Below are 25107 nucleotides of genomic sequence, written 5' to 3'. Positions count from 1 at the left end.
TGTGATGCTACAGGTACCTGATCTGATATGTGACACGGGGTTAGTCTGCACACGAGGGAGACATTAGTTTGATTCTCTGGGGTGCAATGTCATTTTCATGCATCTTCTTTCAGTGTGAGTGGCCACATGGGGTCATTTAAGTAAATAACTAAAGTATCTATAAAGTCCACAGAGAGAGAAACGAATGAAAACAATAGCAGCTGGTTGAACTGGTCTGACGAGAAAAAGGAGGGCGGGAGGAGGTATGGCAAAGGGGGAGGGTTCAGAGGAGGAGGAGACAATGCTGAGTCCTCAATTAGAAAAGTAGATATAAGAGCAAAGATAAGAACAGAAGAGGGAAGCAGGGAGATCAAAACAATCACTGTTTTTAGTTATGACGTTTAGTCATGAGCAGTGTTGACTGCACTGACACGACTGGATTACATGTCAGATCAACTCTGACGAACTGATCCGGCAGTCATCTACCTCACAGGTCAGTGTGCACAAATTCTTTTTTACTTACCAGCTTCCATTCAAAAGTCATGAAATCACAAAAAGTCTGAAGTGGGAATTCTTGCAACTTTGCCAACATGTCTGCGCTGCTTTTTTTTTAAAACAAATGTGAACAATGTGAATTCTGAGCCTCTTGTTGGTGTTAAAACTTAAAAAAAAGTAAATTCACTGGGTACAATGAAAATTTGCTGCAGCGTTACAAAGAAATCCCAGTTTTGCTTCTCAGAAGTCCAGCCTCCACTTGACGCACTCCCGGCTCATGTTTCCTCACAATTTCTGTGCAGGAAAACCTACTAAACAAATATAGCAACTTATCAATTGTCAAGACTAAAGCAGCACATACATGTTGAATAACAACAGCATTTCAATACAATCGAGATGTCAGCCAGCGATTAGGCGTTCTTGCTTCATCACCGTGAAGCAGCAGTGGTGACTGCAGGTAAATTCCTGTGGCTTACTTCCTGCTCTGCTTGTTTTTGGGAGCCAATAAACTCATCTGAGGTTTAACTTTCCACAGCAGCTGTTGGGAAACTGGTAGGAGTCGAATTCCAGACGGCACTTTACCTCTGACATCACTCCAGTATGAGTGATGGTGGGGAGGGAAACAGCAGGGCCGAAGAGAGCCATGGAGCCAGGCAGCCCCAGGCCCCTAACGTCAAACCCAAACTCGGACAGAATGACAGGAACAGCAAGGAGGAGCACCGGAAAAAAGAGAAATCATCAAGAGTGAGGAGATCGAGGAGTTCTGACTCTGAGAGGACGGAAAGAGGGAGGAGAAGAGAGTCAGACAGGAACCGTGGAGAAAGGAGGCATCGTGGAAGGAGCGAGGAGGGCCGTGGGTGGCGCCAGAGAGACGGAGAGAGCGATCGGAGAAGGATGAAACCCCCTGAAAATGACGTGGAGGACACAGAGTGCGCTGTGTGCTTCTGCACTTACGATAATGTCTTCAAGACCCCAAAGCTGCTGGCATGCGGGCACACCTTCTGTCTGGAGTGCCTGGCTCGCATCAACGTCACCTCACCTGAGCTCAAGACCCTGTCCTGCCCCGTGTGCCGAGAGGTGACTGAGCTCCCTCGCGGCCGGGACCTGCCCCGTCTGGGAAACAATCGGGACATCATCAGCAAACTCCCTTCAGATATGCAGCGGGCGCTGTCCATCCGCTTTAAGCGCAGCCAGGGTAAGCTGATGCTGAAGAACCCTCCTCCCAACAGCCCGAGCAGGCCTAATGTCGTCAGTCTGCCTACCAAGAGTCAAGACGCTCAGGCGGCACCAAGCAGGAACCTCCAGCTAAGTGCAATGGAGCAGGGGATCACCCCGACCACTGTGGTGGATGTAGGCAGACCTCCGAATAGGATGAGAGGTCGCCTGCGCAGGATGTTCCGTTCAGATCAGTGCTACTACGCAGTGGTTGCGACCATCATCACCATCACTGTGGCGCTCATGCTGGTAGGAATTCTGGCTTTTGTGATCATACCCACTGTGTCCTTGAGCAACAACGTTCGTCCCTCACGTCCACCTCAATCAAACAACACTTCACAACAAAATCCATGAACTAGAGATGCGTCCATGTCAAGGACAGGACTGTGGAGGGTGTGGGTGGGGTGATGGTTGGGGTGATGAAGTGGACAAGGAGAGAGAATCACACAAAACTTCCAGTGACCCTTGTTCCACTTTGCACACCTTGTGTTTATAATGGTGAAGTACAAACTGAGCTCCTTCAAGCTTGGGTCACGTGGAGAAATGAAGGAAAACCAGGAGAGCAACATTTTTTTAAAAACAAAAGAACTGGCAGGTGCACATGAAGGAAAAGGGACTGATGTGTTTCCTGTTTTTATTCTTTTCTGAAGGCGTTTGTGTTCACCGTGAGAGCGGCTGAACACAATAAAGGAACCTTGTGCACAGATCAAGTAAGCTGTAAATGTTGAAATGCACTACACTCTGTGATGAAAGGTTGGGAAGATCTCTGGACTGAACGCTGATCTCGCAAACCAGAGTTTATAGTTCTTAACTAATTTTGTTTATAGTCCAAACCCATTGTACATACAGATGCCACAGATGATTTATATATTTGCAAGTATTTCTCAACATATCCATCAAATAAAGGCATATTTGAGATTGTCCTCTACTGATACACACCTGCTGCTTATTTCTTTTCAGAAGCCCTCATGCTTCATTTAGACACCTGATCCCCTTTAACCGTGTAAACACACCTGCTAACAGGGTGGATTGAGCAACTTCCTCTCAGCTGTGTATATCGGGATTTTTAGGATGACAAGCCTGTTTGACAAACACGGGCGTCACGCCCTTTGTGGCATTTTTCTGGCTGATTGGGGAGGATCAGTTGCAGCATGTCATCCATCACTTTGATGCAGGGTGGATCAGGAATGTGTGCAACAAGCAGTGAGTGAAAAAACATTTAAAATCAGCACATGGAAAACTTTAATTTGATGGCCTGTTTCAGGATCAGGCTTTTTAACTTCAGCAGTAAGAAGTAAAGAAGTGAGTGATGTCAGATGGGAAATGTTTGTACAGGGCAGCAGGGAATTAAAAATTCCGGTGTTAAGAATTGCAGGTGAGTCTTTTGTACAAAACCACAGACATTTCTCTTGAGTCAGTGTGACAGGTTTCATTCTGTGACTCTTATGTATATTTGCAACGAATGATTTTAAAAGTAAAAGTTCAAAACGTCTTTCTGTAAAGTACAAACCAGAAACAGTCACACTTTAGAGGGTACCACCCCAGCGATAAGCTGTAAGGTATCGACTTAGTCAGGGGTTTCAAGAGAGACTCATAACTGACCCGGAGGATCAGTGTTGACCTTTAACCCACTGAGCGTCCACTCACCCAGAGCTCCTCCTGGGGGACACTGGGCAACGTCCCAGAGGGGTGTAGTTAAAATAGTAATAGCGTCCATTCTGGGTCATAACATCTGACACATGAAAAAGAGAAATACTTAAAAACCTGTACCCCGTCTTGCCTGGAAATGGCAAAGACCACTTTAAACTGTCTGGATTTAACAAATATTTACAATCATCACTTCATCAGAAATAAACTGTATTAAATCTGATAAACAAAGGGAAAAACACAACAACATGTGCTGAGTCTAATAGAAATGTCACTCCAGCCTAAATCCTGAAAAGCTTACAGCAAGGACTGTGTGGGCTCAGCTTACTCAAACCTTTGTAACATTATACAACAGCACTACAGAAACTGTATGAATTGCTTTTTAAAAAAGTAGGACAATAAAGTTTACACAGTACAGAAATCTTTATAAAATCTTTTTTGAGGGCATTCTAGCTTAACCTGTAGCGCCCCCTTCAGGAAGTGCTCTCAATAAATGTTTGCGTTTATGTTTGTATTCATTGTCCAGCTCCAACTATTATGTAATTGTCCTGACCAAGGTCACTATAACGAACGTAACGACCAAAGGTTAGTCTGGAAAAACTTTACATTAGTTTAAAAAAAATAGTATTTAAACATGTTACATGAAATAAACTAACTGAAATGAAATTGAAGTGCAAACTATACTATTTCCACATTAAATGGAAATGATAAAGGAAAAGAGAAAAAAGAATATTCAGTAGGTGAAACTTGTTTATTGCTGTTTTGTGCGTTTCTTCAGAGTCACTTTTTATTTATTAACAGAAGTTTTTATTCATGTAGAATTTTGTGACCCGCGATGCCCCCCTGTGACCGGTTCTCAGGTCTCCAAGTGTCACACTACTACTTTTTTATTTTTAGGAGAAGAAATAGATCGTATAAATCGATCACTCGGGGCAACTGTGCCCATTTTTGATTTACTTCAAAAACCTAAACTGCATTTGTCTCCCAGTCCCTCTGCATCCGAGTACCTGCTAAATCTGTCTCATTTTCATCCAGTGTTTTCCCTCCGGGGTGTAAAGTAGCTGCTTGTTCTGCTCTGGCCTAAAGACACACCCACACGAACCCCCCACTGTCACAGTCGAGGCAAATATAGTCGCGTGGACCAGACTAGAAGAAACCCCCCACCCTCCTCTGACCCGCTCCTTACGCAAATAAACCTCTGAAGGTTATGTGAGTGTTTAGACGGAGGCTGGCGTCAAGGAGGAGAGACGTGGACGCTACCGATCACCATGGCTTCCACCCCCTCGGCCTCTGCCCTGTCCGCTGTTCTCCGGTGCCGGGGGAATATCTGGACGAGGAATCCGCCGGCCAAGCGGCCTGCCAGCTCGGCGTACGGCCTCGGACTGGCCGGCGGGGCGCTGCGCGACTCTCCGGGCGAGCGCAGCGGCTCACACCAGGCGTCAGCGGCGGAGGCTTCTCCACAAGGAGAGTGTGTGGTGGTCCTGGTGGGAAGAAGGCTGATTGTTTCGTACAGGTCGGACAGAGTGGGGGGTAAAGTTTCCAGGGAAGTGAGTGGATTTACGTTACCCAAAACTTTCGCAATCTCCAGCGCAGGCGCACTCAGCTGCGCCTGCGCTGGTGCGCGTACTAGCGAGCAGACTGTCTGGAAATAATAAATGCTCTAAAATAATTCAGATTAAATATCCTGCACACATCCGCAAAAGCGCTTTGGTTAAAGACACGAGTGAAATCTCTGCGAGCGTCCTGAAGCTGTCCGTGACGTCCCCTCCGTGTTTAGTGGGACAAATCCCGTCCTTCATGTTAAACGGCTGGTCTGTACTGAGGAGCACGTGCTTGTCTGTGACTTGTCTGGTGTCCAAAATTCTGTTTTTGAATCTGGGAGATGTGCGTAGCTCAGGCAGCAGCCCCGATGAAGCACCACGACATCTGCTGTGCCAGCGGGATGAGAACAACTCCAGCAGCCGGAGCCTCCAGGTGAGAGTCCTGTTGAACCGAGAATAGATAATTCATGTAAATGTTACTGTATGAAAATACATCACGCTTTGTCTTTTAGGCAAACAAACAGACCTCTTACAAGAACAACTCCAGCTCAGCACAAAAGATCACACAGGAAGGACCTGACTGAGTCCAAGGCCTCAGCGCCAGAAAGAAGCATTGCGATCAACATCATTTATTGACTTTTCAGGACACACACCACATCTGGACTTCAACCTGCTGATAGAAACCAACCAGCTGTTTTTCATGGCACACTAACCAGTGGCAAATGAATGGAAGAACCAGAATGAAGTGTTTGAAATGAAGCGTTGGGCCTCCACAAACACCATTAGTGCTGTTTGGCAGCGACTCTCTAAATCTCTGATTTGGGCAAGACCATATTTACTGTAAAAAAATATTTTCCCTTATCTGTTTTTTTGATGATAGTGGTCGAGGGCAAAGTCCCACATGGATTAGTGATCAATTAGATTGAGATCAGATTGAGTCGCATACTGTGGCAAAGGCTACAGCGTGTGGTTTGCATCATTTTCACCCTCTTAAGACCTTTCAGTGGTTGGGGATATGTCATCATGGAAGAGCCCACTCCCACCAGGACAAAAATATTTAATCATTAAGCTGATGTTTCTGCATAACTTTGTATTGATTTGAAGTGGTTCACCACTGCAGGGGCCTACAGCGAGTTCCCCCTCTGTAGGGTTCAGTGGTTCTGGTTTTTTCCTTTAATTTGCCACTTGTCTGTATGAGCAACAAGAAACAAGCATGTATTGCAAGTCTTCTGAATGGATATGCTCACCTTGCGTGCTGCAGATACTCTGTTTGTCAGGGCTCAGTGTTTCCAGTGGGAGAAACGTGTTCTCGCTCGTCCAGGTGACCTCTTCGGCCCCCGCAGACAGAAGAAGTCGGCCGTCTGCAGGTTTCTCCAGCCAACTGAAAATGCTGCGCTCAGATGAGCAGAATCAACTGTCTGCATTAAAACTCTCACCCTGCATAATTTGCACAAAAGCTCATTTTACAGAGACCGTGACACAAACTTCCTCTTTAAATTGGAGTTAAAATAAAGCCTCAAGAAACACAACAATGCACACTGAGTAAAAACGATATAAATGTGTGGAAATAATTAAAAGATGTCCACTGTTTTTATACACTGCACAAAACATAAATATTCTGTGCCAGCAGAACATATACCAACATACCCTACCAGTCTAAAATGTGAAAACACCTTCTCATTTAATGTTTTTTTCCTTTATTTTCATGAGTATTTAAATTGTAGGCATCAAAACTATGAAAGCACATTACTGCTTTGCACAAGCTTGGAATTTTCTCGTTGAGCTGAATGCCATTTCACCTGAAATGGTTCTCCAACAGTCCTGAAGGAGTTCCCAGAGATGCGGAGCACTCGTTGGTTCTTTTGCATTCACTCTGCAGTCAGTCTCATCCCAAACCATCTCCACTGGGTTCAGGTCAGGTGATTGTGGAGGCCAGACCGTCTGGTGCAGCACTCCATCACTCTCCTTCTTCATCAAACAGCCCTTACACAGCCTGGAGGTGTTTGAATAAATCTCCAACAGTGTCACCAGCAAAGCACCCCCACACCATCACACCTCCTCCTCCATGCTTCTCGGTGGGAACCATGCATGTAGAGACCATTCACTTTTTCTGCGTCACACAAAGACACGGCGAGTGAAACCAAAGATCTTACATTTAGAGTCAACAGACCAAGGCACATGTTTCCACTGGTCAGATGCCCATTCCTTGTGTTTCTTGGCCCAAACAAATCTCTTCTACTTGTTGTTTTTCCTTAGTAGTAGTTTCTTAGCAGCTATTTGACCATAAAGGCCTGATTCACACAGTCTCCTCTTAACAGTTGATGTAGAGATGTGTCTGCTCCTGGAACTCTGTGTGGCATTTATCTGGGCTCTAATCTGAGGTGCTGTTAACTTGTGATTTCTGAGGTAACTCAGATGAATTTATCCTTAGCGGCAGAGGTGACTCTTGGTCTTGGGGCGGTGCTCATGTGAACCAGTTTCAACGTAACGTTTGAACTCTGGCAAACGTACACCTGTGAGTGAAAACCATTTAAGGTGACGACATCATGAAGCTCACTGAGAAAAGGCCAAGAGTTTGCAGCGCTGTCAACAAAGGAAAGGGCGGCTACTTCCAGGAATCTAACATATAAAACATGTTTAGAATTATTTTTCTTTTTTCTTTGCTACATAATTCCATGTATTTGATGTTTTCAGTATCTACAATATAGAAAGTAAGAAAAAGAAAGAAAACCATTAAATGAGAGGGTGTGTCCAAACTTTTTACTGGTAATCAAATCAAATCAAATCACTTTTATTGTCACATCACATGTGCAGGTACATTGGTACAGCACATGTGAGTGAAATTCTTGTGTGCAAGCTTCACAAGCAACAGAGTTGTGCAAAATACAACTCTGTTTAGTGTATGTTTGACTTTTTTAAACCTCTACCAGGCTACTGTGCACCATTTAGTAGCCACATGTTAGACATGCACATTTTGATACTGCTTTATAATAACTGACCAGAGACTCTGTCAAAGGTCACTTGCTTCAGAAGGGACTTTACTGGTCCATACATTTTTATTTTTTTATTGACGTTTTTTGAAAAGGGACCCTGCACAATATTAACATAAATATTGTCATTTGATACGTTGTACCAGAGTTACCTTAAAGCTAATTTGCCTCTCCACTCCCCACAACACTTCCACGCACCGACGAGCACCAAACACGAAAAGACGTCAGTATTTATAAGCCTGTGAGTCTCTTAGCAAATCTTTCAGTCTGCTGATAGAGATAGAGTTGCAGTTCTTCATGAGATCAGCAGGATATTCCTTTGAGTTCAGGATTTCACAGAGAGAAAAGCAAAGAGAGGAAAAGTTAAGTACAGTCTTCAGCTGAATTTTTGATTTTATGGATCTTTTATGGATTCTCCTGGGTGGAGCCTATCCCAGCTGGGCCAGAGGCGGGGCACACCCTGGACAGGTCACCAGTCTGTCGCAGGGCCAACACACAGAGGCAGACAACCCTTCACGCTCACATTCACACCTATGGGCATTTCCCTACAAACTGCATGTCTTTGGATGATCTCATCTGTTCAAAAGGACACTGATCCAGAAGTCTTTTGATTTGATCAGACTAAAGTTTCTAAACCTTAGTTGTACTGATGTGTTCTTTATGGAGAAGAAGCTTTCTCTGAAAATCCATCAAGTCATTATTTTTCAATTGTTTTCTGATTCTATTGTCATGAAATTTAACATGCTAACTGTCTTAGATGGAGCTCTTGGGTTTTTTAGAGTTTCTCTGAGCATTACTCTGACACTGAATTTGCTGGGATGCCTTTGCCATTGTGTTAACAGACCTCCAAAACTTGTGTTTGTGTAGAGGCATTCACAATAATAACTATGGATACATTAAGGGTGTAGCACATTTTTCACATGCTGCATCTGCATTTTGGCTTATATAAATAATGGCCCTGAGTAATATGTCATAGCTTATTGCTCATCTGAGGTTCTATGATTTTATTACTCGATGATATTTAAAACCTAAAAAACTGAAACAAGGTGTACTTTCTGTATTTCTCCAACATTAAGTCTGCCAACATAAACCTCCAAAACAAAACATTAATAAAAATAATATCGTGGCAATACACTGTTTTTGTATTGTCCACTATGTCCTCATGTAATTATTGACTAGTCAGCATTAATGTGACATTTTATCTTCTCCATCCTGATAAATCTTTGCTTGTGAGGATTAATTGAAAATAATTCGTTTTTAGGCTGATTTAGAGTCAAAATAAGATGTTTAAAGGCAAAAGGTTCTATGTCACCTTTATAGACTTAGATTCAGCAGAAAAACTATTAATCTATAATGAGTATAATCAACAGCTATGGGTATAACAGTAAATTTTCAGGGCTTGGACACCGAATTTCAGATGAAATAAGCTTTCTCTAGGTTTTATAGATCCAATTTCTTCAGTGTTATATTCAACACTGAGAGTATGTGTCATAATTTTAGGATGGTAGTGCAAATTTCACAATCTCTTTATGAGATTAATTCTTTATTCCTTTGGAGCTAGCCTGTTTTTGTAAGTGGGCAAGCTTTGTGCAATTTGGATGCAACAATATAAGCTGCAGTACAGCAGTAAATAGGCCGTACCCTGTGTGCTTTTGTTATGTGCTTGTCTACAAGTACAGCAAATAGAAGGGAAGGTTTTCTTCTTCTCTCCGTTCCCCTCTTCCCGTGTGGCTCGTGCAAATTACGCGCGCTCCTGTGCAGCTCAAGCAGAAAAAGATAAATTAGCTAAATTAAATGAAAAAGCAGTTTTCCGGGCCTCCCTGGCTGTTCGCTGTCCGTGTGGAAGCCTCGGTGAGGGGAAGCAGACAGTGTGTGTGCACAAAGACTTCAAAGGCTGCCGCTGTTTCTAATTAGCTCCGCTGAGAGCGGCTCTCGCGTCAAACTGTTGCGTAATTTCTCAAGGTGACGGCTGGGGGCGGGACTTCCGTGTCTGCCCTAAAACCAGGAAGTTGTCGTGTTACTTCTTTTCTCCTCCTCTTTTTCTTGCAGCGAGAAACGGGAGAAAGTCGGCGGCGTGAAGTTGCTCCAGCCGCCGGGGAAGAAACAGGAGCCTGGCCTCATTTCTGCGGAACTTTTCCCGAAGAAATGGCCACAGCAAGAAGGAGCGGGCACATTGTGAGGTGAGGGCAGCTTCGAACTCTCCTCCTCAGACTACTGTGTTTACTGTGACGAGCACAAGGCGCCTGACGAGCAGCGTGAGGGAGGGACGGAGGGACTGAGAGGGTGAAGTCGGTGATGCCAGCTGTTTTTGTGTTTTAATAAACCGCAGTTTGTCTGCTGTGTCGAGTCAGCCACAGGTGATAAGAGAAAATCGATCAGAGGCATTTTGGTGAATCATCACTGTCAACTTCCTGCCTGATTTCCTGCCTTCACTTTATTGGTTATTTAAAGCAGAAACAGAACTTTCAGATGTAGTTGGAGCGGTGTGGGGGCAGGGCGTTCGGGGTTGACCTGGCCCTATTGAGGGGCGGGATCATTAATAATTCGTTAGTAATTATCAGGTAAACTGTGCTGGCTGTGAAGTTGTTTTTTTATTCATTTTTATTGACTTAATAACAATGTGTTTAAAAACGGAAAATTCCTAATCAAACGTCAGCAGCTTATTTTAAAACGATAAGCTCCAAATGCTGCGTGTAATTGCAGGCGGTACTTAATGGCACGTGAATGACTGTACATAAAAGATGGATGTGGCCATTGTGACGTCACCAAACGCTGGTAATGAAGACTCCCATTTTCGCATCATTGCCTTGGTATTGAAACCAGATGTGAACGAATGAAACTGTCTGAGAAACTAAAGGCAGTTTGTGAATGACCGATCTTGTGCCAGAGAGCGAAAGCTGGGCAGCCCTGCTTTCAAACCGTAGTAACGACCAGACTTTATACCTTTTTAAATTCACGTTTTATTCAGTAAGACTTGAGACCACAAAGTGATCTGCAAGCTCTTTCCTGAGTAAGAGAGCTGAGGGTCGTTGACCCATTGATTTCTTTATAACTGTAAGTCTTTACTCAGAGTAGTCACCTCCTGCTGGCCATTAGAAATCTAGGTTTAAGGCCCTTTTCAGTCCGGGAAGCCGAGTCCTTCTAAATACAGCCTATGTCTGCAATCTGCATAGTGAAAAGCCCCAGTTTCTGTTTAGCTGTATTAAAATTCCAGACCACTGAATTTGAATACCGAGAGGTCATGATAACTAAGATAAACATCCACGCACACAGTACTAATACAACAAACACCTACTGCAGCTGCATGAGTGCAGGACGCTCGATCCTCTGTAGCAAGTGATTTAATGGCCAAACTAACTGTGTGAGACACCTTAGCTCCTCTGTATCCTCTGTGTTGGGAATAGTTCATTCAATGATTAATAAAGTCTTCAGCTCCTGTTCTGACAATAAAGCACATAAACAGTGTTTTGCATTCTCTGATATGTGTAGTTCAGTGTTTTTGCTGAAAAATGGTCAAAAACTCCTGTTAAACCTAAAAAGGGCTGTCATTTTTTTTTTATCTTAAAACATTGGCTTTAAACCTTTGATGGGAGATTTGTTTGGGCAGGATGTGAGAGGGAAAGTTTTGTGAGAGTTGGAAACCTTGGTATTGACTTGATTTTATTTGATATTTTCCCTTTTTTTTTCTTATTTCAGATAAAAGAGGACATTAAATGTTGAGGATTTGCCAGTTTTACAACTTTTCTCCAAGATGAATCTTGCTCTTCATCGGATTTTAACGACTTGCGCTTTCACCAATGCTGTATTGTGTCTTTATAACTTCACTATCTGCAGAGCGAGCCCGTGATGACACAAAGCATAGGCTGCCCCTCCCATATCCCATTCCTGTTGTCTCTAAAAAGGACACGTCTCTCTGTTCAGACCCTGTCTTCCTGAAATTTCCCACCCTCCCTCTCTCTCAGTTTCTGGGCCATGATCCGTAAGAGAAGCTGTCTTATTTTTTGTGGCGCGTTCCTGTTTATCACATGGAATGCCATACTGGTACTCCTGCTGTGGGGGAGACCCCCACAGGGCCGAGATCAGAAAGAAGGTCCCGAAGGGCCCCCCAGCAATGTGATGGAAGATGTGCTTCGATTTGCAAATGCATTCGAAAGTGAACTTGAGATGCAGAAAAAAATCCTATTGCAAATCCAGAATCATCAGTTGCTCTGGGAGCCATCAGACAACAAGCCAAAGGTGACCGCTGCTCCTCAGCCGGTCATCCCTATCCTTGTCATCGCCTGCAACAGAGTCACCGTGAAGCGCTGCTTGGACAAACTCCTGCAACACCGGCCCTCAGCAGCGCTCCACCCAATCATAGTGAGTCAGGACTGCGGACATGCCGAGACTGCTGAGGTGATTCGGTCTTATGGAAACAACGTAACTCATCTGAAGCAGCCGGATTTGTCTGACATCCAAGTGAGGCCTGAGCACAAGAAGTTTAAGGGTTACTATAAAATCTCCAGGCATTACCACTGGGCGCTCAACCAAGTGTTCAAGACGCTCGGTCATTCATCTGTGGTGATCGTGGAGGACGACCTGGAGGTGATTATTTTCATGTTAAACACCAATGATTTGTGATCTCTCCTTCATTTTCATTCTTTATTTACAACTTAAATTAATCTTCTTCTTTCAAAACTCGTTATTTCACTTGTTGCGATGGTTATGTAAAAGTTGAACTGAATTATTCATCTCTTGCTCTAGGTGGCACCAGACTTCTTTGAGTATTTCCGAGCCTTGCTGCCTTTCCTGAAATCTGACCCCAGCCTGTGGTGTGTGTCTGCCTGGAATGACAATGGGAGGGAAGGCTATGTGGACCCCGGCAAGGCCGACCTGCTCTATCGGACAGACTTCTTTCCCGGCCTGGGGTGGATGCTCCTCAGGGAGGTGTGGGAGGAGCTGGAGCCAAAGTGGCCTGAGGCTTTCTGGGACGACTGGATGCGCCAGCCAGAGCAGCGCCGCAACCGTGCCTGTATACGCCCAGAGATCTCACGGACTTTAACTTTTGGTCGCCAGGGTGTGAGTCTGGGTCAGTTTTTTGACAAATACCTGCGTTACATTAAACTGAATACCGAGTTTGTGCCTTTCACCAAGTTGGACCTGAGTTACTTGAAGGAGGAGACATACAAGGAAAACTTTGAGAAGGAAGTTTACAGTGCTCCTGTGGTTAAATATGAAGATGTGAAGCAGGGCCAGCTACAAGGACCCGGGCCCTTCCGCCTTCAGTACTCGAGTAAGGACAGTTTCAAATTGATGGCCAAAAATCTGGGAATAATGGATGACTTTAAGTCTGGAGTGCCGCGGTCAGGGTACAGAGGGGTGGTCAGTTTCATGTCCAGAGGACGGAGGATCTACTTAGCGCCCCCTCCAGGATGGACCCAGTATGACCTTTAGTGAAGCTGATGATGAAGAACGTCCATGAGCAGTAGCCTTTTTTTATCTCTTCAATGTGATGGGGGAAAGCATTCCAGACCAAAGAAGAAAATGATCTTTGCTGACGCTGTTTGTCCTTACTGATACAGAATGGATGTCCCTTTCTGGTGTGGGGGTTTGCCAATACTACTCAGGTCTTTTTCATTCTTCCAAAACATTTATACACACAGTGTAGGATCCACCACAACTACGTGTTAGACAAATCTGCTGTAATTCGCCAGAGATCTATTTTTATACGATGTTAAGTGTGCACATGACATTCATTAATGCATTCAATGCAATTACTACTTTGCCACTTTTGTTTAAATTATTTGCAGTCTCGGGTAATCTGTGTGACCTGTTTCTGTCTGCTGTGAAGAGGGAAATGTAATCTGTGGTGTGGTTGCTTATAGTGTTGGTGCCAGGTAATAACTGCAGTATAATCTGTCGTTTGATTCCGATCATTAATGCCTTCTATGGAAATTATTCTTTGTGCTTACTTTTTGTCACATGATCCTGTTTGATACTCTAATGTGATTCTATTTGCAGGCTCGTTACCCTGCAAACTACTACACTTGTTTGTCTGATCATTTCTGGATTAAAAAAAAATACACAACTTTGCTTTTTAATTATGTTGATTTTCACTCGCACTTCATGTTGCATGTGTTTAATAAACAGGAGAGAGGTTTTCTTTAGGTGTGGAATTGGGTCTGTGAACTCACCACACACACACACTGGGATAACTGAGTACACAATATCTTCAACGTATTATTGAGTCATTCTGTAAAAAGGCTGCACAGGCTGATAGATGACCTCTTTTTGGCTCCTGAGACACGAGGGGTGCTTCCCAGAGTCTGACCCTGCGTGTGGTAATGTGCTCAGTGCTGTGTTGCCCTCAGTCATCCTGGTTACCAAGATTCCTGCAGAGGCACTAAAGTACTGTTAACTGGATAATTAAATTGATCTTGCACTGCAATATCAGTGATATAGGTCATTACCAAAATATAAATAACTTATAGTCGGAGTGTATCTGTAGATTTCAGCCGATGTGGCACGGTGACTTTACTGGGTGGGCCTGGACCCCTGGGGGCTGAGCTTAACACCGACACTGGAAAAGAGAAACTCCCGTCCCATTTCCTAAATCGCACGTCCTGGATTTCTCTCCTCCCATTTCAGTCTTTCCCACCAGAGATGCAAAGAAGAGACACTGAAGCCTCAGCAGAAAGGTGACTGTCAAGAAGCTTTCTTAAGAAAGAGAAACTGCGAGAAAAGCTTGAAATGTCAAATTACACAAAAACCGGAAATCGGAAAATCAGTGGCAACAGGTCTGATGGAGCGATGAAACCAAACTTTAAAACTGGCCGTCAATATGTGAAGAAGAGATCAGGAGAACGCTACAGCAGTGAAACTCTTTGAAACCGCTTGGGGCTGCATTTCAGCCAGTGGTGTTGGGGACCTTTTCAAACTGGATGGAGAAAAGTTGGCCTGAGAGTTAAAAAATAAAAACAAAACATAAAGGTGGTCATACCAAATTCTGACTTTAAAGCTCAATAGAACTGTACAAAATCGGGTTTTTTGTATACACTGTATTTCTATTTATGTTCGCACATGTTCAATAAATTACTCCAATTATTTCCCATTTCACAGCAACAAAATAGAGTTGAGGACTGGCTCTTTCACACAGTACGTACCTAGAAGTTATTTTATATTCACAAGTCATTATTGTGTGCACGCAAGTCCTTGTCTTGCATGAGCAACTTACTGTCTTGTACAGAAATGTTCTTAGCGCAGAGCAGTAATTATCTTTTTTATTTTGCCTTGTTATCTTGTATTAACAAAGTCATATCTTGTACAAACAGTCATCATCTTGTGCCGACGTGTAATCTAATTTATTTGCACAAGACAATTTGCTGTAATGAGCTTATTATATACCTTGTTGCATGGCAAAAAATATTTGAATTCAACTCCAGAGCCCTTAGATCACCTGGCTGTCGCAAACCTTCAGATAGCCTGCATAAAATTAACAGCATTCACTGCTGTAGTGCAACTACGGTGGCCACCCTGGCTCAAATCTTTAAGTGCGTAGCGCTTCTATTCGCCTGTTTACCTCATTTGTAATGATGATGTGAGGCCGAAACCGCTAGCTAGCTAGCCTAGCTAAAGTACTGAAGAGCCGGTAAAGGATGGAGGGAAAGAGGCGTGTGTCGGGGGGTACATTTTGATAGCCCCCCCTTTTAGTTCTCATCTCCTGGCAGCGGTTTGTTCAGAAAAGCAGCCGTCACGCTTTCATTTAGGCGCTAGCCTGTTAGCATGCTAGGTGCAGGCAAGACTAGCTTTAGTGGGTTTCAGTGTGGTTTAATATGGCAGATAGCAAATTCAACACCACTCCTGACCGCTGGAATAATTTTTTAATTTACCTCTACTTAATAACCTTCGGTCGTTGTTCATAGCACCGGGTTTTTAGGTCAACAAACCCCGCCTGCTGTTGAAGACTCCTTAGCTAACGCTGGTGCTAACCCAAAAGTGTTGCCTGGAATGGAGCCAGGCGACCTGCGAGAGAGCCCCGCCGGCTCCGGGGAATCGGACGTAGGGGAATGGAGGGAGTGTATTGAGGAGGTCAAAGCCGCGGAATGCGATGGAAAGACTCAAGAAATGGCGCTCAGAGACACCTGCGAGGAAGGAGAGAGTGACAAACAGAAAAGCCCCGGAGAGCAATTACACAGTCCGTATGAAGAGGAGTTGGACCCCAGAATCCAGGTACCTCAAAATTCGGACTTTTTGTTTAATCTATTGCTGACCGTTAAACATCCTTCAGCTCTATTATTATATTAATCAGCCGCTTTTAAATTACTGTTACCTACACCTGGGTGTGTACATCCGGGATTACTTTCGATTTAGTGTGACAGAAAGGTAGTAATGTATTCAAATGAGCACATGTTCATTATTCATTTAAAAGATAATGTCTTCATAATACGGTAATCTGTGCAAATCCCTGTCAGATCTGAAGTGATTATCCTGTCACCAGTGTAACACACCTCTGACGTGTGTCACCTTACACTCCCAACCTATTAATCATCGCCATTATAGTCAAATAGCACTACTAATGCTTTCCCAATATAAATACGTGAGATACATATACTGTGTTTTTCCACAGGAGGAACTGGAGCATCTCAATGAAGCCAGTGCTGAAATCAACAAGCTAGAACTGCAGTTGGATGTAAGTGTAAATACGTAATAGATAGAAAGCTATTCAGTTATTACAATCATTGTAAAATATAACTATCAAATAATCTCCTATTAAAGTCAATTATCTTTTTTTTTGTTTTTAAATGGCTTCTCTTCTGTCCTCCTGTGTTTGTTAAATGTTTGGGCTTTGGTCAGTTTTCCACTGTTTTCCAACCTTCCCAGAATAGTAACTGATAGGTTAATTGGTGGTGAATATAATCAGTTACAAGTCTGCGTGAAATGTATGACAATTTAATAAGACTTGCCCTGCTTTTCTTGTCAGATTAAATAAAATTGCTTTGATGTTGACAAAACAAACTCATTATAGATGTGAAAAACCATTTATTGCCACCCTGGGAATTACTTCTCAATGTGTTTGTGTCTAAATATTTTATTAGTCTACCCCGAAGGTGCTAATGAATATGATAATTTTGTTTTTCAATATGTGTAAAGCACAGACTCTGGAAAAGTGTGAGCTCTTAAAATGGAAGATGTAGTGTTGCTTTTTGACACTCACTGAATCGGCTGCCCACTTCCTGTGTGAAATCGAATTAGTTGCTGCATTACAGGTAAATCTAATCCTGTCATTTTCATGCATTGATCGTCCAGGATGCCAGATCGGGATACCGGAAGATCCTCACAGAGTCTGCCCGAAAGCTGAACGCTCAGAGCTCTCAGCTCGGCAGCTGCATTGAAAAAGCGAGACCATATTATGAAGCTCGGCGCCTTGCCAAAGAGGTACACACAACAAGGTTTACATCTGTTTTCTGTGCCAAATGGAAGATGTGTTACAGACATGCATGTTTTTACTGCAGCATCTGGATTCAGGAGTGAGAATCAGGTGTTCTGCTCGAGGCGAGGAAAAAAACAAACATCGGGTGCTGCAGTTTGTGAACGTGCACAAGTTCTGAGTAGGGAAGGGAAATCTCAGTGCAAATGTTTTTTTGCTTTTTTTAAATTATTTATTTATGTTTTTTTGGAGAAACACACTGATCCCCAGTGTAAAATGCATCTAGGTCTAAACACAATTTAAATGCAAGGTGCTTGTTCTGTTCCTTTACGAGCTCTAGTGTTGGGCGATTTTGCAAACCAGTTAAATCTACAAATCTGAAGTGTAAATCTGCGTTAACTCAGAAAACCATCATTGGTGACATCAGCGAGCATATCTACTGAAACACCGGTGTGTTCACTGTGTGCATGTATGACTGTGTGTATAATGACACAACGCTGACTTGGATGTGATGAAGCTCGCGATGTCATCTACGTGCTGTGTAGTTACGTTACAGCTAGCTGGCTAACCACCCACGTGTTGGTTGTTACTGTGGAAAATAAATGTCACTTATTAATATTTGCCGTGTGCCATTAAATCATCTACTGCTGGCTAACCTCAGTACTGTGTGATCTGATGTTAGCACACACAGGACAGTGGCCTCTGTGATGATTACGAAACTTTGAGCTGTGCGTGTTTGTCATTGACATCTTGTTTTCTTTTCTAACTGGATGTGACAGATGGGTGGAACTGACTGTAAAACTGCAACCTCATTGGCGACTGGCCAGTGTCTAAAATTGAAATTTACATTACCTGGGCACAAGTGGACCCTGTTACACTCAGACCTGCAGAAACTTTAACATCGATAACAGTTTGAATTTGCCTGATGAAGTAATTTGAAAAATGATCACCCAAGTTATCAAATCAGCTCTGGAGGTTTAAATTTCACTGATCACTTGCTCCTTATATTGCACCTTACAGCATATATAACTTGTATACAGCTGTATATATCTGTGTTTTATCTTTGATTGTGAAGTAATTTTAACGTAAAAATCTACATACTTCTAATGGAGAGATGCCAAACTGTTTTTCATTGTTCTTGTAACAGTAACAGTAAAGATCTATCTTATCTTATCTCTTAGATGAACTAGCCAACCTGGTCCAGCCTGTCATTTGTCTGTGTTAGCAGGCGCACTAGCATTATCTAACATTAGCCAGAAGAGAGAGCGAGAAAAGTTTCAGATTTGATCCCAAAAACCCAACAACCTTGGACAAGCAGGTCTTTCATTGACGTTAATGATTAGTGAATTCCATTTCTAAGATTGTTTTTTGACGCTGGGAGCAGAAGAGAGGCGCTGAGACAAAGCACCTGGGAATTACAACAAGCGTCACATTCTTTTCATTTTTGCTGAAAATGTGACCCCAGTCCTTCACATAGAAATCACATGTTCGAGATATGCAGGGAACAACGTCTCATGCATTAAAAGTTACCTAACACATTCAGACTGAAAGGCAGTATTGTTTTCCTGTAATTGCATTTACCTAGAAGCGTTTTGAATATAAAAACTATGATATGCAAACTCATTTCAGCAGAGAGATGACTGTAATTGGATTGAACAGAACAGGGATGTTGTGTCCTTGTCGTAGTCCACTGCTGTAGGTTGTTAAAGGTGCGTCTGCTCTCCATAGGCACAGCAGGAGACTCAGAAGGCAGCTTTGAGCTACGAGAGAGCCGTTTCCATGCACACAGCTGCCAGGGAGATGGTCTATGTGGCCGAGCAGGGCCTGCTGGCTGATGGCAAGAACACCCTGGATCCCACCTGGCAGGAGATGCTCAACCACGCTACCGCCAAGGTAACAGAGAAGAGCAGTTTTAAGATGCACGGCTAAACAGAATGCTTTCATTTCTATTTGTCACCTCAACAAGGTTGCTATAGTTTTACCAAACATTGCAGAGTTCAGTCATTTCTGAGTTTATCTGGGTAGAGTCAGAATTTTGTCTGATTATTCTTGTTAGGTTTTTGCTCTCCGGTGTTTTTTGCTTGCACACATGCACACCATTATTTTTCTCCGTGATCTCGCTGCTCTGCTGTCTGCATTGTTTGTGGAAAAATAAGTGTGCAGATAAGTGTAGTGATTCTTGGCAGCCTTGGATATACTCACAAACTCACTGTTGCTGGGTTACAATTGCCAGACTCAACAGAAAAGATACAGACAGCTGGTGAACTTCAGTGCCCTCTCAGCTGTAACATGCAGCATGGATGACATGATTTTCTTGGCCTTGAGTGTCACAGAACTCTGTAAATGCTTGACTTGTTTCTTCCTTTCAGTTACAGCACAGTTTAGATCTAAGTGTGATCTGGCTTCTAGATATTATATTGATAGCTGGACTAGTTTGATATTGCTACAGTAGTTTCAGTCATCTGCAGATTTTAGAGAGAGCAAAATGAGTGCTCTGAAAATCTTGCCAACTTTAGTGAAAACTGTGAATGCCTTTAGCTGTTTAAAAACACATTATGTTATCACTCTGTGTCTTGGTAGCCAATAGAAAGCTAGCATAATGGCTGTTACCCTGGCTGCTGTAGGCCTGCAAACATAACTTTACTCAAATTATCTATATCACAATAAAAAGATGGACGAAGTCATGGCAGCATCAGCCACCGGTTTTGATTTTCACTCAGCAAAACCAAAGTACAAACTCCTTGGATTGGCTGTACTGCACAGAACAATGTATAGTTCCTTAAGAAGACGCAGTAACGGCGCTACACGGTGAAAAGGGTCCGTTCAGTGATTCTAGTTAGCTGAAATGAGGCCTGGCAGACACAAATCAGCTACACCCTTGCATACACCCTTTGATCCTGTAAAACTGTGCATGTTAACATGGGAGCTTATAGGCACCGACTCACTTTTAGAGTCAAGCTTAAGTGACCCCTGGAGGAACCGCCATTAGGGCACTTTCATTCACTTACATCTTCATCCTCACAGGTCACCTTTTGTTTGCACCAAATGCTTTGGCTTATGTCGGAGAACTACACTAGTAGACAGACCTGACACGTGGCACCCCACTGTGTCAGCAAATATTTGAAATCTGATTATATAGCTGAATATTTAAAAACATTGAACCTCAAATTTTGGATATAAAAAAACTGCATTTATGGGATCACGAGTAAAATAAGATAAAAATTTCATCTACCATCATCTTTGCTGTGGCAGAATTTTATTTTTTATTTTATTTTTTTTAATGTCTCTGGCAATAAACACCTACCATAATGTGTCAGAGTCAGAATAGCTGCTTAGTGGAGGCCCATTGCTGCTGATGTTCAAAGAGAGGTGAATGATCGATGTTCCTCTAACTAGGGAATCTAAGTGGACAGTTATCAGCCGAGTACCTGTAGGTAACCGATGTCAAGGCCCAAAGTTTGTCTTGTTCTTAATTTTTCTTCTCCATTTCTCAAGTCTACCAAGTCGTTCAGGCCTTGAAGTTGGTCTTGATGGTTGGTAGCTTGTGTCTAAAGGAATATCCTAAAAATCCATAACTTCCTGACGCTTTGGTGTAATATGTATTTGACTACTTAGAGTTTATGTGAGGGCCTTTTAAACAAATAATCAAGTGTCATTTCATTTGGCAGCGCAGACACAGAAAGTACAAAGTCTTGAATTGTGCTTTATTGTGCTATTAAAATGTTTCCAGAAATTTAGAAAAGACAACAATACACAGTGTGCCTCTGTGGACAGACATTTACAAACTAAACAAGAAGCCTTTTCAGTTCTTTACTTTTTTAAGAAAATAAGAACTAATGAATGAACAGTGAGCTAAATGGTTGGGAATGAAGATCAAGGCAAAGTTTATGATAAAACCAGTCACATTTGCATTAAGAGAAATGCCGTTTCCTGTTATAATACCGTGCGTCTCCTGTGTCTCTCGCAGGTGAACGAAGCCGAAGAAGAGCGTCTGCGCAGTGAGAGGGAGCACATGCGTGTCACGCACGCCTGTCAGGAGGCCGAGGCGCGTGTGCAGATGCTGCAGAAGTCCCTCAAGAGAGTCATCATCAAGTCCAAACCTTACTTTGAGCTCAAGGCCCAGTTCAACCACATACTGGAGGTAACACAAAGAGCCCAGTGAGACCTCTGTTTAGGCACCTTCTGTTTAGTGTTTCCCGCACTTAGAAAGCTTTATCTGCTGATTTGGCAAAAGTTCTATAATATATTCAGTATTTTATGGATTTACTGGAGGTTACTGGGAGGTTATTTTCCTACTGGCATGAAATCAATGTTGAAATTGATGATGAAAGTTGCTTTGTGTGACTCCAGGAGCACAAGGCCAAAGTGCTGCAGCTGGAGCAGCAAGTAGCCAAAGTGAAGACCCGCTATTCCATCGCCCTGCGGAACTTGGAGCAGATCAGCGAGCAGATCCATGCTCAGAGAGGGCGGGACCCGGGCCAGGGGGGAGGACGGCCTTCTATCTGTGTCGGGCGGAGCCCCCCTGTCGGAGCAGAATCTGACATCAAGGTTCAGGCTGAAGGCGGAGCCTGTGGCGGCGCCACTGGAAGGGATGGAGTGGACGCATCCATCGACCTGCTGGAGAGATACAAGGAGAAGGAGCATGAGAGGGAGAGGGAGCGAGCCGGCTCGGATTCCCTTTCAGTCTTCAGCCTGCAGACCATTGCTTCTGACCTCGAGAAATACGACTCCATCGAGCACCTCGGGAATCTCAGCGACGTGGGGAGCATCACCGGGGATGAAGGGGAGAAAGAAAAAACCGGAGTGACCAATAAGAGAGACAAGCTGGTGGAAACGAGCGCCAAAGAGCGCCAGCAACAGTTCTATAAGCAGCACCACCGAAGCTTCAGTTTGTGAGGCTGTCATAGAAACAGCTGCTGTAAACAATGCAAAAATAAAAACAGCAATCCACATTAGGATAAACTTCCCTCATTAAAAAGGTACCAAACAAAAGTATGAGACAGGGAATTAAGTGAAAAAGAAGGAAAGCTGCAGCGATGGGTGTAAATAAGCACATGCACATTATTCTAAAGCTGAACACAGTAAACAGTGTAGCCTAGTTAGAACACTACAGGATCTACAGAGCTTACATCCCTGCAGGACAAGTATTCAGTATATTTACTCCTCTGAAGGATTCTGGGTAGAATTTGTTCCTTGAGCATGAAGGAGCAGCTAAGAAAGATGAAAAGCCTTGTTTGAACAGACATATTTAAAAAGGCATCATTTTTTGCTTTCCCAGGCTAATCGTTGATCTAACTTGGTGAGACTGGTAAAAACATTCTCCCTCGTCCTCCTCTGTTGCTTCCTCTCCAGTCGAGTCGAGTCTCATCAGCGATTGCTTCAAGGTAGAAGGTCGCAGGGCCCCTGAGATCCCCACCTCCTCATCGAGTAGGGAAGAATGTAAAAAAACGTTTCTTTGTCAGTGCAGAGTGAAAGCATGTTTGAATCCTTGTTCCATGTGTTTATTTCCTGTAACATGCTGCAAGTTGTGCTTTTTTTTGTTTTTTTTTTTGGACGTTTTAGCACGAGAGAATGCGTTTTTTGAAAATCCCTGAAATGAGTCTTAAGGCAGCATGCACTCCATCATTTCGTTTTTGAGCGCTGCTTGCTGAAACAAACACTGACACAATCAGCCTTATTTGTTTTATTTAACTTGGTGTTGTAACACTGGAGTGTCATGATCCAGATGATTTGGATATTGTTTACATTTGTGTATATTTTTTGCCCTTGTTGTAATTTGAGGTGTGCCTTGACACAGACAAATTTAGCTTGAGTAGTAGTTTGTTGTAATCTCAGTTTGGAACCATTTAAATATGAAGTGAGTGCCCGTTTTATGATTTTAAAATATTTTTAACAGCCTGACTGATTTTTGACAAGAATTGAAAGAGTTCTGACGATGATTTTTTTTTGGTTCTTTTATGATTGTACTTTTGTCAAAGAAGCAAAACAATGAAGTCAGAAAAGAAAGACTTGTAAATTTGTGTAATTATTACAAAGCTGGAAAATACTGACATGTACAGATGTTGAATCTTTGCTGTACAGATGTTCTGAGTATCGCAGACATATTTAAAGTCTCATTATTGTCAGTTTATCTGAAAAACCTCACTTTTCACCGCTGTCTTAACAGTTACTTTTCACCCTCTGAATCGCATTTGTGAGTTAGTCGGATTGGATTGTCACACCTGTAATCAATAAAAGCAGATCCTGCTGCCTGGCCTTCTGTTCTTTCATGCCGAATTCAGTGGGATGGGAATTTGTGAATTTCTTCCCTCGCCTTGCTTCAATTATTCAGCAGACATATAAATATGAAGCAGGATCGCGAGAAGATGGAAGAACGGGGAGAGGCTGATTTAATAGATGACCAGTGTTGTGGGGATGACTGATTGCTGCCTCGTTGACTTAAGCTCCAAAGAGCTTTAGAGAAAGGCTTAACAATGTAGACCGCGTTAATACCACAGCGCCATATCTGCACCTCCTCTTGTCTTCCTGCCGTCGATATAATTATCCACGTGGACTGAATCTGCGAGCTTATAAATCCAAAGCCGCTTCTTAAGATTGTGCTATGTTTTTGCTGTTGTGGGGCTTTAGACGTCGGCATGTTTCATCTTGGAAAGGAGGGAAAGAAAAAAGATCCGATAAATGCGTGAGGGGGGCTGTTACGCACGGCGCGTCTCCATCATGACGTCGTGAATTAGCTCAAGATCGTAGAGGTGGAGAGAAAAAAAGGAGGGGAGTGTGGTGAATCGCTGTTTCGTCGTTTATGGTGGGCTTGCGTTTGTATATAGTGGATGTATGGGACTTTTTTTCTCTATGGATTTTTTGTCATCTCTTCTCTTGGCCATGCGTAACTGCAGTACACGGAAACAATCCGAATGAGAGCCGTCTCGTTTTTGTAAGATTCTGTTTAGGCACGGAGCAGCTTGCACATTTACTGTATAGCCATATTAACAGAGCCATAAAAATTGTTGCAAAGATGCATATTTCTACCAAATAATCTGACACCGGGCTTTTCCCCTGGCGGGTCCCACCCGGAGGACTTACTCTTATCTTCACTGAGCGCATCGAAACTAATAGTAAGTACACACATGCTACAGCTTTGCTTCAGGGCGCTACATGCTATTAGTGCTGTAGGTCGCGATGTTAGAGCACATTTATTCAGGAGACGCTCCATTTCCCGTGCACGGAATCTAGACAGCTGTCACATTTGAATGCAAGAGGCGTTCATTTTTTCGATGGGCCTGATTTGTTTTGATCCAGCCTGTTTGCATTTACATTTTAAAGCCTTTTAGAGACAGAATGCGAGCTCTGCTCCTGTTTATGCAAGACGCAGCCGCTTTAGGCTGATGACATTATATTTGGACATCCTTTCATAGGAGGGCTTGTTAATATGGTCGGCCTTCCTCTACAGGCCATCACGGATTCCCTAGTCAACACCCGACGAGCAACTACCGGCAGCTTACGGTTGGTGGCACCCTTACTGTGACCCTCACGTCTCTGTAGTTCATGCTCAGCCATGCACAGAATGCAGCATCTGAGTGTGTGTGCATGTGGAACCGCCTGAAAATAGCCCACTGTGGGCTATTCTCAACATCACTGTGGTGCTGAAATGGGCCGGATCAGTCCTTATCCAGCGCAGCTTCCGGCAGCAGACTCGCACAAGGAAGTGTAGGCAGTGTGTATGCAGCAGTGACATTGGAAGTGGATGGGATTGAGGTGTGTGAGATGTTTCATGTAGTAGTTGTGTTTTGGAGGCGCTGTCCGTGGTGCTGAAGCCTTAATTGCTTTTCCAGCTCGA

At 43.3% G+C, this 25107-nt stretch overlaps 4 protein-coding genes across 5 annotated transcripts in view; all 4 read left to right on the top strand.

Moving 5' to 3' along the window:
* The first annotated feature begins 267 nt into the window (after nt 1–267).
* Nucleotides 268–6415, top strand: rnf183 (ring finger protein 183). Of its 2 annotated transcripts, none has more exons than XM_040030880.1 (3): nt 268–472; nt 1013–5310; nt 5390–6415. In XM_040030880.1, exon 2 carries the CDS (start codon nt 1075–1077, stop codon nt 2041–2043), a length of 969 nt encoding a protein of 322 aa, XP_039886814.1. In that variant the 5' UTR covers nt 268–472; nt 1013–1074; the 3' UTR covers nt 2044–5310; nt 5390–6415. The 2 variants fall into 2 exon arrangements, with proteins under 2 accessions (XP_039886814.1, XP_039886813.1); XM_040030879.1 differs by having other exon boundaries at nt 1010–5310.
* A 3448-nt stretch (nt 6416–9863) lies between these two features.
* Nucleotides 9864–13934, top strand: mgat1a (alpha-1,3-mannosyl-glycoprotein 2-beta-N-acetylglucosaminyltransferase a). Its single transcript, XM_040030871.1, has 3 exons — nt 9864–10047; nt 11564–12451; nt 12611–13934. Exons 2-3 carry the CDS (start codon nt 11840–11842, stop codon nt 13298–13300), a joined length of 1302 nt encoding a protein of 433 aa, XP_039886805.1. The 5' UTR covers nt 9864–10047; nt 11564–11839; the 3' UTR covers nt 13301–13934.
* A 1429-nt stretch (nt 13935–15363) lies between these two features.
* On the top strand, nt 15364–23522 carry sh3bp5la (SH3-binding domain protein 5-like, a). Its single transcript, XM_040030872.1, has 6 exons — nt 15364–16075; nt 16473–16535; nt 17153–17281; nt 19002–19166; nt 21241–21414; nt 21624–23522. The coding sequence occupies exons 1-6, from the start codon at nt 15854–15856 to the stop codon at nt 22167–22169; spliced, it is 1299 nt and encodes a 432-aa protein (XP_039886806.1). The 5' UTR covers nt 15364–15853; the 3' UTR covers nt 22170–23522.
* Nucleotides 23523–23655: 133 nt separating this feature from the next.
* LOC120732950 (gamma-aminobutyric acid type B receptor subunit 1-like) overlaps nt 23656–25107 on the top strand; it is a 29488-nt gene continuing 28036 nt past the window's right edge. The window contains exon 1 of the mRNA XM_040030875.1: nt 23656–24385. The gene's annotated coding sequence lies outside the window, so the exon portion shown is untranslated. The remainder of the gene's footprint in view (nt 24386–25107) is intronic.

Source organism: Simochromis diagramma, unplaced genomic scaffold (assembly GCF_900408965.1).
Source record: "Simochromis diagramma unplaced genomic scaffold, fSimDia1.1 OVJJ01000361.1, whole genome shotgun sequence".
Taxonomy (NCBI): Eukaryota; Metazoa; Chordata; class Actinopteri; order Cichliformes; family Cichlidae; genus Simochromis; species Simochromis diagramma.
The sequence above is the reverse complement of the archived record's forward strand: the minus strand, read 5'-3'. Positions and strand labels throughout refer to the sequence as shown.